General features: G+C 33.4%; 1 protein-coding gene across 3 annotated transcripts in view; it reads left to right on the forward strand.

Annotated features, from left to right (window-relative positions):
• Positions 1–12,567, forward strand: part of LOC148299602 (uncharacterized) — a 111,088-nt gene that overhangs the window by 84,060 nt on the left and 14,461 nt on the right. Inside the window, exons 9-10 of one of the 3 annotated variants that reach the window (XM_088275914.1) lie at positions 5,714–6,631; positions 9,142–9,240. In XM_088275914.1, coding sequence (XP_088132040.1) covers positions 5,714–6,631; positions 9,142–9,240 — 1,017 coding nt within the window. The remainder of the gene's footprint in view (positions 1–5,713; positions 6,632–9,141; positions 9,241–12,567) is intronic. The other 2 variants (XM_088275915.1, XM_088275916.1) reach the window with 2 other exon arrangements.

Below are 12,567 nucleotides of genomic sequence, written 5' to 3' on the forward strand. Positions count from 1 at the left end.
AGTGTAATGGTCAGCACCCTCGTCTACCGTTCTGGAGGTCCCGGGTTCGATTCCCAAGGGGGGTAAAATAAATATAAGTGATTTTTTCACTGTCATATTTATTCAATATTACCCTGGACTGGTACCTGAAGCGGAGGGCTGATCACCTTTCCTTCATGTGTAAACGATTAAGATAACACTGCGTTTATATGATGCAGTGCCCTATGCACCATTGGGGTGCAGATAAGTGTTTTATTATATATATATATATATATATATATATATATATATATATATATATATATATATATATATATATATATAGATATATGTAAATAAAAGTAGAATTCAATCCAATAACCTTGTTTAATTTTGGATATATTACTCAAAAGTTCAGATATTTTATTATGTAACTGATATTTGGTTGGCTTAAAATTGCCCATGGTATCAGCCCTGAAGGATGAAAGTAGACTGAATGCAGTCAAAATGCGATCTCTTCACGTGTGGCAAAATTATGTATGACACTTGTTCGAATAGGAATAAGGAAAGAATGCAGTGCTGAGACAAGCATTGTTCATAAAATCGATAAAGGTGTGTTGAGATGGTTCAAAGATGGCGGGAAACTTGGCATGATCAAGTATTTGAATTATATTTCAAAAAGTTGAAAGTGGTCAGGTCAGAAGTCGGAATAATTGGCGTGGATGCGTGAATGTTGAAGAGGCGAAGATTGTTTGTAAAGACAGATTGGTGTGGAGTTTTATTTTCTCTGCCTACCCCCGCAGAGAAGCCGCACGATGTTTAATTAATTATGAATCAGCTTAAGATATGTTGAAAATAAAAGACACTTTTTAATTTAGCTAACATTACATTGAAAACCAGAGTAAATATAGCCCATAGTGTTTTGTAAAAGAAGTTCTTTATGAATATAGCTAACAATACATTAAATACCAGAGTGGATATAGCTGATGGTATTTTGTAAAAGAAGTTCTTTATGAATATACCTAACAATACATTAAAAACCAGAGTGGATATAGCTGATGGTATTTTGTAAAAGAAGTTCTTTATGAATAAAGCTAACAATACATTGAAAACCAGAGTGAATATAGCTGATGGTATTTTGTAAAAGAAGTTCTTTATGAATAAAGCTAACAATACATTGAAAACCAGAGTGAATATAGCTGATGATACTTTGTAAATACAAGTTTACTATGAATATAGCTAACATGTTTGAAAACTGGGCCATTTTTTCATCAACTTGGGGCCTATGAGTTCACTCTAACTGTGTCACATATCACATCGCCTTTAAGCTTCCCTCACACTGTTTGAAACCTTTGCACTAACAACGTTTTTGCTCTAATAGTGTGACGTGTACACTAATAAACTTTATGTTGTGTAACAAAACTTATCGCAATATTTATGTTATGTGTCGTGGACTCTTATACCAAGACTTTCAAAAGTGTTGGAATCACAATAATTAATTAATAACGGCATGAATAAACATTTTAAACACGTCCCGTGTGACTAACACGGCTCCCATGTCTATACAAATATTGCAGCCACGCTTTAAACGCGGGAGTCGTGTGGGAATCATCTTCCATAAAGTATTTGGATATGCTCAAAGTGTTGTGAATAAAATTTTAATTTGAATAAAGTTTAAAAAATACATTTTTAGGCGTCAAATAATTCTGGAAGAATAACAAAAAATCGTTTTTCCAATTACAACAGTGCGAATGAAATATACTTGACTAAACCAGTGTTCCGCAAACTTTTTCTGTTCAAGGTACACCTGCCAAATTAGGAAATTTTTGAAGTACACCAAAAAAAAAAACAATGTTTATTTAATTTCGATTTATTAGAAAAATTAATATAAAGTCAAAACACTCACTCCTTTCAACAATGTCATGTATCAAAAAACTAGATTTTTCAGGAGATCGTTTTTAATGTTTAAGAATATAATGAAATATATTAAAAATAAATATCGAGTTATTTATTGAACTTTTTACTGTGCAACAGATCTTTTTAGGTAAAACCTGAATGTTTTTTCTCCATTTGAAAAATATTTAGTATATTTAAAAAAATTATTAAACAATAACTTCTCTTCAAAATGCAAAAACAGCACTTTCTGCCCTGTAGCGGGTAAATATTAAGTTAAAAATATGCCGCTTTTGCTAGGATATAGTATACTTTCTGGGCATTTTGAAAACATGCACAACTGAAAATTGTCGATTTTTAATATATGACATTGTTGGAAGGAGTGAGCGATATATAACATATCAAAATTTGGAGTAATATTTTATAAGGATGTTATCTTAAAAAACTAGACTTTTTTCCGCGGCACACCAACTAATCACCATGGTACACCAGTGTGCCGCGGCGCACACTTTGCGGAGCACTGGATTAGACCATATAACCATTTTCTGTATATATTTATACCTATGAATAGTGCTGTGTTTAAACTGCTACTTAGCTATTACCGATATACCAGATACTAGTCTGCTAACCATGCTCCTCATATCTCGTACTATGCGCTGCCGCGGTACGCTAAATTATTTAATATCAGAATATCTGTGACACTTCGTATCTCCCCGTATTTCCGAACCCGGTGAGTCCTGAGCCGAGCGATATTTAACACGCCGTGACTGACATCGACATGTATATTTGTGTCTTTTCATAATTTGTATCTAATAATCCAATAGACAAAGAAAGAGATAGTTTTACAATACACAATGCAAAACGACTGACCGGCAAGTCATTGATAAGCTAAAATTAGTTTTATGTTTTATGAGTGACAATGTTATCGCTGGTTATATTCATTTGAAACAAATTTGTGAGATTTGACTAGTGGCTAGTGGTAGTATTACAGTTCCATACAAGTATCATGATATAATGATCTCTTTTTGAATTTTATTTTTGTATACATTTATTCAAATCACAATTTATACATATTTAGAACTTTTTTTTTTTTTTTGCAGAAACCCACCAAGCCACCTTGTGTGTCTTGTTGGTGGAGTTCTTTTTCAATACATTTTTTATTGTTTTTAACGATTTAAACCTTATATAGAGAAAAAAATTAAGAATATAAACATTGTACAATTTTCATAGAATTAACTCTTGATCATTTACCCATTCCTTTATTTTGCCTTTGTTCCATATTTCATTTTGACCTCTAACATCCGTCGGCAACAAATTAAAAATGTTCGGAACGATATATTGCAGTGTTCGACTCCCATATTTATTGTTAATTCTTGACGTATCATAGTATTTGTACATGTGACTGATATACTAGGAACACCTGTGATATCAACTTTCAAATTTATCTGTATGTTTTTTTCCCCTGTCTTATTAACTCTCCATTAAAAATCATCTAGAATTTGTTGATCCTCACTAATAACTTTCATTTTGATTCCTCTCACTCTTGTGCATGGGGTAGTGGGGGATTCCCATAGAACTCCGTACATCACTCACAAAATAGAAATTGGGAGTAGGTCGTATCCGTGGTTCATGTCTCGTAAATAGCGAATTTAGAATTATATTCTCAATATGTTTATATTTAAAGCATTTACTTAATGGTTAGTTTATTTATTGACTTGGCGTTTAATTTGTAGAACTCCATTTTAATTTATGTATTAATTTTAAATCAAACACAGATTTTTTGAGTCTACTAAGTTGTATATTATTAACAAAAAACACATAAAAAATCCCCCATTAGCTACTGTTGTCTCCCATAAATTATTGCTGCACATGTTAAAACTGTCACTTAGAATTGTATAGCTACATAAGGACCGTAATCCATTTGATCTTCACATTCGTTTGATAATGCCCTAACAAGGCGAAACAATTGTCACAATATAATTTTTTATGTGTTTTTTGTTAATAAAATACAACTTAGTAGACTCAAAAAATCTGTGTTTGATTTAAAATTAATACATAAATTAATGGTTAGTCATTTTTACTTTAAATCTTTTTACAAAAATGTTAGTAATATTAGTATATTAGTCCGCCTCCGTAGTGTAATGGTCAGCATGCTCGGCTACCGTTCTGTAGGTCCCGGGTTCGATTCCCACGGGGGGTAAAATAAACATAAGTGATTTTTTCACTGTTATATTTATTCAATATTACCCTGGACTGGTACCTGAAGCGGAGGGCTGATCACCTTTCCTTCATGCGTAAACGACCAAGATAACACTGCGTTTATATGACGCAGTGCCCTATGCACCATTGGGGTGCGGATAAGGGTTTTATTATTATTATTAATATTAGTATATGACCACTCACTGCCAATTTTTGTCTATTGGTTTCAAGGCATACCCAATTATTCGTCAGGACAATCACTACAACAGCGTCCAAACAATACTACACATCACTACCTTATTACTAGTACTTTTTATATGTAGTTATAAGTGTGTGAATAGTGCTATGGTAGTGACGTGTAATATTGTTTGCACGCTGTTGTAGTGATTATCCTGACGAAGAGACAGGTACGTGTCGAAATCGGTAAACGAAAAATCTCAGTGTGTGGTTATATATACTAATATTACTAACATTTTTGTAAAAATATATAAAAGGTTACAATTAATTTTCCAAATGAATTTCGACACATAATTCAAAAGCTTTCTTGGTTATTTAATTTACCACATTTGTTTTCTTTTCACATTTTTCTTAGCTATGATTAAATACAAACTTGTACAGACCATAGAGTGACTAAGAAGTCGCCACAAAGCAGTGATTAACTTGTTGCTCATGAGTTTGTATAGAAGCGTGTGACGTGTCCATGCGGTGACAGCTGTTTAAACAGGGGCGCGATCATATTGTCCCAAGAAACAAACGCCCATATTTGCTTCCGTACTTGATTATGTTTTCAAGTATATGACATACTTATTATTGTGCTTTCTTCATTATACAAGTACCTGACTGGCAACTACCTCTCTCTTTTGTAGAATGTTTTATGTTGTTCATTCCTCTATTATCGATAAAAAAGTCCGCCTCCGTAGTGTAATGGTCAGCACGCTCGGCTACCGTCCTGGAGGTCCCGGGTTCGATTCCCAGGGGGGGGTCAAATAAATATATGTGATTTTTTCACTCTTATATTTATTCAATATTACCCTGGACTGGTACCTGAAGCGAAGGGCTGATCACCTTTCCTTCGTGTGTTAACGATCAAGATAACACAGTGTTTATATAATGCAGTGCCCTATGCACCATTGGGGTGCGGATAAGGGTTTGAATTGAATTGAATTGAATTATCGATAAATCGAAGAAGAAAAAAAAAATGTTGCCCACACTTACTGCTCACAATAATTCACGTCACATCTAGGTCCTCGGTTCTTGGAAGAATGGAATGTCAGTAAATAATTATTATAAAAGATAGAGAAAGAGAAATACCGATTGACTCTTTGAGATCCTGACTAAGAAACTGACTTTGATCATGTTTTGTTCATTGTATACCTGAAAAAATAATCCAGTGCGAAAGCAAATACGGGTGATTGTTTCTTGCGACAATATAATTGCCCCCAAGATTTCAGTCAGTAGTCCGTGTGAATTCCATCATACGTTTGAATATAAATTGTTCACAAGTTTCTCAACATTTTGTGATGTATCTGTGGTTTAAGTGGAGTCTAAATCAAACACTGCATAATGTTTTATTTTCATTGTTCCATCTATTTTTTTACCAACAGAAATTAGCATGTTTTTTTTATCTATCTTCAAACTAGAATGTGTTTTGTTGTTGTGTTAGCAGAAGACTGGGTCCGAAGCTATTTATCGACAGGAACAGAAAAGCGACGCAAGCGTTGGCTTCCCCGGCCCCCAGTTCCGACGATACGTCCGACCCCTACCTGACTCCGAACGGCACCCTGAACCGATCCGTTCAGCCGGACTTGATCCCGAAGAACTCCAGATACCCCCTCTCTCCGCTGAGCGACGATTCCGATTACCACACGCCGAATGCGACCAACATGTCGCCTCTGTCTCCGACGGGTTCCAAGCCCGACCATTGCTTCGCAGTGCCTTCCTACTTTGATAGAAAGAGACAGGACGTCATGTCTCTCGCTAGGTCGGCCGTGAACGTCCTGCCTCTGTCGAACTTTCAAATATTCAAGCAGAAGTCTCTCAACACCATCCCAGACTTCATGGAAAAGCAGATAGCCAAAGAGCAGCAGAAAGAAGACGAAAGCGGATTGTTTCACAACTTCCCGTTCCTCACTCCTCTGGCTAACAGGAAGAACTCGCTGTACGACAAGCACAGGCTTTCCAGCTGCAACGAGGACGATTTTTACGTCAGTCCGGATGTCGACGTCGAGTTTAGGCATCAGATCAAGAGCGAAGGGGGTCTGGACGACAGACGAGGGAAGAGCTTCACCCGGCACACGTACCACGCGGCCGAAAGAGCTGTCGGAAAGCTGAGACAGAGCTTCGGACACTCGACTCCTAAAGCTGAGACCAAAGACAGGAAAATAGATCCCGACGAGGTATTCGCCGACTCTCCTCAACCTAACGACCGAAAGGCTGCAGCCTTCCAAAAGAAAGGGCTGCAGACGTCGAAATCCGGGGTCATTTTCGTCAAACGGGAGATCAATACTGCAGGCAATCCTCTGAGACACAGTCACACCATCGGGAATGTCACCGATAAGAAAATGGCGTCCACCCTTCAAAGGTTTGTGAAGCTCTCTGTATCCGTGGGTTGGTTTTCCCGTGCATCGGTGATGGTTTGCATCTGTACTAACGTCTTGGTTCTTGAATTGCTTGGTGTGCTAATGCTTGAGGTCATCATGATTAATTACATGAAATTTTATTTCAGCTCTGAATCCTGTTATATAAAGATATGAAACTTGTCGAAGGTACTCGAACTAAGTAACACGGCAATGATTTATAAGAGTTTGGTATATTTTTATTTTTATTGTTATAGATATATTGAAAAATGTATTAGATTATCTTGGTTTATGATTTTCTTGTATCACGGGTTCAGGTTTAAAGCAAACTAACAGCATGCCTACTATAGCTTAAAATATCTCCGACAATGTAAAGCAATAAATCATAATATTTATTTTTTTATTTCGATTAATTGACGTGTTTTACTTTTGCCTTTCCGAGAGTACAATAATTGATGTCCGATGTTCTCCGGGGAGTTGGTTATTTTCCCAAGAATTTTTTTTTCACGAATTCCATGTACATATTATGAATTATTCCATGTAATAGGATATACGTTTTTTTTTACATATGCTTGTGTAAGTTGTAATTTTTTTCACATACACATTTTATCATTTACAAATAAGTCAACATAACTTCCAATCATTAAAAATATATATATTTTTTTTTTTACAAAATTATTTTTTTTCTTTTTTTTCAAATCGGTAGAAGATTTAATCTTCTACCGATTTGAAAAAAAATTCAAATCAGTTTGAGCTTTCTTGAGAGATTTAAAAAAGAGAACTGTCGAACGGCATAGCGTGTTTTGCAAGAGTACTGATTTTTCTATTCCATTTTATTCCTAACTTAATGAGTTTTGGCAGATTATGTTAAATATGGATGTTAACATTTTTAATTTTCTACCGATTGGCGCCATTAGCTTAAATTTTTTAATTAACGTAATGTGGTTTGCAAGTGGACTACTCATTCATATATTCCACGTTTGGGTCAAGGAACGTTGAGTAATTACCCAATGAAGGTTTTTTCCAGTAGTGATCTGTCAAGAACAGTGTCCGTCGATGGTTGCTTCTCGTTGGAAGGAACAAGGTAGAAAGTGATTAAAGTCCAGGTGTAATTATTTTATTGTAAAACCTTTATATTCTAAATTGTTACTGTATCTTTTGTATGTAATATTTATAATCTAATAATTTAAAAAACAAATAATAATAAAAATAAATAATTGTTTTAACCGGATCCACGCGGCTCGCATAACCGTATGTGTTTTCACAAAACATGCCCCATACGCGGCTGACATAAGCGTATGTATTTTTACTTTGCTCCAAGTTTCGAACCTCAGTTCAACTCGGAGGGATTTTTTCATGGTATGGAACTTTGGATAAAATAATACGTCAATCCTTGGCCTTATGACATCTGTTTAAATATCTGACTAATAATTTGTAACATCGCAAGGATAAATAAAAGAACAGATCCCTGATTTTTCTCGCAGTCGGTAATTAGTCCGCGCCATAATCTTGTCCTATATCTGTCTCACTCTCGACGTTACGCATCGCCAGTGGGTAAGACACACAATGCGTGCTTTGATTTATTTTTGTTATGATCTTATTTGTTTATATTACGATATATTTCAAGAATGATGTGGCACAAGTGTATTATAGAGTAACAAAAAGGCACAATGAATCCCATTGTACGTTTTTGTTTAGGAAAATAAATCGTTTCTTAACTAAATACATGATAAAAGTAATCATTTAAAAAATGGCAAAATATCACCTCGTACGGGCGTCTCTTGAGAACAAAGTTAACACGGTTAAAAGGTTAACATGTAAGTATTTCGGCTCAACATAGGCCATGCCTATAAAGCCGTAATACATATAGTAAAATCAATTAAAAAAATATATGCATCTATGAAATAAATAAATATAATTAAATAATTTATAAAAAAATTATTTCTTTATGAAAGAGCCATCAAAAAATCTGTAATGGATATAGGCAGGCTTACCAGATTTCTGAAACGTTCAACCAAGACACCAGAATGGTCCCGTGTACAGTACAGTGAAATAAATGACAACGTAATTATCCTAAATAATCCTAGTCATTTATTTTAATTTTTTTTAGTCATCAAAAGGTATTGTTTAATTATTTTTTTAAATATACTAAATATTTTTCAAATGGAGAATAAACATTCAGGTTTTACCTAAAAAGATATGTTGCACAGTAAAAAGTTCAATAAGTGGCTTCATATTTATTATTAATACATTTTATTATATTTTTAAACTTTAAAACGATCTCCTGAAAAATCGTGAGCGATATGTATACTGTGTCAATTTTGTACCATAAATAGATGACATTCATATTTTGTATATGTTCAACTCTCGCCGTTCACCATTGAGATTATACAGAAGGTAAACCCTGGTGTTTGAAGACTATTAATTTGTCTCTTGACGGTGGATAGTAACCGGAGTGTCTCTCTTGTGATGGGTGCATAGTAACCGGAGTGTTTCTCTTGTGGTATGTGCGCAGAGAGGCGTGGTGCCGGCAGTGCGGGTCCGGGGCGGCGCACCAGGACAGCGACAGCCTCCCGCCGACGCTCAAACACCGCCGCCCGAGCGCCACTGCCGCGTCAGTCCAATACTCTATCCTCCTGCCGCCAATACTGTAAAACTTGCTATCAAAATGAACTCGGACGGAATGAGCAAAGGACTCGCTTAATAATTGTGTCACAACTCTTGTCATTTTGAATTTTGCTAGAACAAATTTGTGACTGGACAAACCCAGACACACGGCTTGCTTGAGAATTTTGCCACAACTCAAATTTGTGTTTGTTTGAAACTCTATAGCGTTGTTATCTTCTTCATTTTCTAACCCTTATCTGCACCTAATGGTGCATAGGGCACTGCATCATATTGATGCAGTGTTATCTAGATCGTTGCTTACATGAAGGCAAGGTGATCACTCCTGCGCTTTAGGGACCAGTCCAGGGTAATATTAAATAAATATTACAGCATAAAATCCCTTATGTATGTAAATGTTCATTGGTTAAAAATCTTAAATCTCCTAAAGTCATTCACCGATTGCTTTGAAATTTTTAAACAATGTTGATTTTTAATACTCGCATAAAAATACGTAAAAATATTTTTTTTTCCATTCAACCAGACTGATTCACAGCAACATGCGGCCTGTTACATCTAGTATAAAATAAAATAAAACAAGTAATTTTGGCTCCAACTCATTGCGCCTTGAAATGGGACATTACTAAGCAGACGTGTGTTCAACGATAAGAAACATTGATATGCAAGTTTCACACGTATTGTACGCAGTTTCGATGTTGTATCGTAAATCCGTCCGTACCGTAGCTTGCTTCTCACTTCTGTTGCTGTTGTAGAAAGTCAAAAGAAGTTTATATTGAATTTGTTTTTTATTTATTTTTGTCGTTCTAGTTGCTGTTTTTACGATTAGTTTTGTATTTTAGCTAGTATTGTCTGTTATGTGTGGATTTTTGTAATATTTTATGAAGAAATTTTGATATTCGCTGTTGGTAAGTACCCGATTTAAAAGTGAAACTCATCTTCTGGTATTTTCAAGATACTGGTTAAAAAAATAATTATGTATTAATTATTAAATCAAACATTGATTTTTTGACTCAACTAATTTGTATTTTATTAACCAAAACACATAAAAAATTAATATTGTGACAATTGTTTCTCCTAGTTATGGCATTTTCAAACGAATTAAATTTTCGAAAAACATTCGTTTGAAAATGCCATAACCAGGCGAAACAATTGTCACAATATAATTTTTTTTTAATATGTTTTTGTTACTTAAATACAAATTACAATGATTAAAGAAAACACTTGTTTTTTACCACTTGAGTTTTATTAAAGACTACATGTTTCAGAAGTTAAACTTCATGAAACATGTGTTATTTTATGAAACATGTAGTCTTTAATAAAACTCAAGTGGTAAAAAACAAGTGTTTTCTGTAATCATTGTAACATGTCTTACCACAAAGTTAATGCAGAAACAATAAATAAAATAAATACAACTTAGTGGTCTCAAAAAATCTGTGTTTGATTTAAAAATTAATACATAATTAAAATGGAGTTCTTCAAATTAAACTCCAAATCAATAAATAAATAAAAAATTATTAATGGAAAATGAAATTGTTTTGAAGTGATTCGTTTATACAGTCGTAATGCTACTATGTTTTGTGCATTGAACGCACTTCATACTGTAAGATTTCGGTGATTTTTGGTACATCAGCCATCCGAAATTTGCCATTGTAGAAATAAATAACACCGGGCTTTCGTTATAAGTGCGGGCGTTCATGTACACCCATATTAAAATTTTGAAATTCTTGAAAAATCAGTTTCACATTTAATCAAAAATATTTTTTTTGAGTGTCGTAGAATATACAAAAATATTTAAGACTAAATATTATTAAGAAACATTCTTAAATTATTAATTGAGTATAATATCCTTAAGCATGCAGTTTTTTAAAGATAATATAATTAAAATACTTTGTATTGTATTCAATTTATTCAACTTTCACTGATTAATTTATTGACATACATATTTCGTCTATATTTAAAGGTAAGTTTTTTTTTGTAAAATTGTTTATTTAAATTTTAATTGGTAAATACCATAGTGATCAGATAGAATTACAATCCCTTGGACTAAAATATAATTTACACCCAAAAACATAAAAATAGTGGTATTTACCAAGTGAAATTTAAATATAAAATGGAGATTTATGACCACAAAAGAACTGCCAAATCAATCAATAAAATGAAGTTTTTTTTATATTTAAATAAATGAAACTCTATGGCTAAATTTGCTTTACGTAGTTTTATTTTACTAGTATTTTTTTCTCTTTTAGAAATCGCTTCCTATTATGCAGCATTTATTTATTATTAGAACGATTTTTTTTTTAAAAATAACATGTAATTTGATATAAGTTTGTCCCTTTTTAATCTCTCTGTAAATATCATAACACTCGTAAAAATGCTAATGTTTTTTTATTAATTTTCGTAAGAATAATATAACTGATTTATGGTTATCAAAATTGGATCAAATAATCAATATCTTATTTAATAACAGTTATAATAACCTTTCATTTAAGTTATCATCTCATTTTTCTACTCCTAAAAATATAAAAATTAACCGTGTATCACTTTCAAAATAACTTTTTAATAACATTTAAAATAACGTTTAAAATCACTTATCATAACGTGGTTAAAATATCAACTCGTTTCGAAGCAAACAGCTTCTTCCTCAAGACTAATTAATACCAAACATTATCTTCTTTTAATTTTTTCCGCACTCAATGGTGCATAGGGCACTGCGTCATACATAAGCAGTGTTATCTTGATCGCTAAATACATGAAGGCAAAGTGATCAGCCCAGTGCTTTGGATACCCGTCCTGGGTAATATCAAATTACCCAGGACTGGTATCCGTATTAGAGTATATTAGAGTGAAAAATCACTTTATTTATTTTAAATCCTTGGGACATCAAAGCCGAAACCTCCAGTATGGTAGCCAAGTGTGCAAACCAGTACACTATGGAGGTAGACAAATAAATTTCCAATATTTTGGAAAATTTTGAATGATCCCCCATTTCACAATCAATATTTGGAGCACTATCTTTGTGTTATTTTATTATCGTCCATTTTATAACTTAAATAACTACATTTAAAATCACTTTATATCTTATAATAACTTGATAACAATGTTGACTGGTTTTGAAGTAAGCGACTTCTTTCTGAAGACTTATTCGTGTTTGCGAAACTCGATCTTAAAAAAAACTTGTTAAAACGAAACTTCTATCAGTCGCCATACTAATTGTAGTATGCTGTTGAAAAATAGCATTATGAATAAAAAATCCTTTATATTTATACAAATTTGGAAAATTAAATTAAAATTGAAAGATTGTGTCACCTGCAACTAT

This window comes from Brachycentrus maculatus, unplaced genomic scaffold (assembly GCF_059751285.1).
Source record: "Brachycentrus maculatus isolate JH-2025_06_01 unplaced genomic scaffold, ASM5975128v1 h1tg001056l, whole genome shotgun sequence".
In the NCBI taxonomy this organism is placed as follows: domain Eukaryota; kingdom Metazoa; phylum Arthropoda; class Insecta; order Trichoptera; family Brachycentridae; genus Brachycentrus; species Brachycentrus maculatus.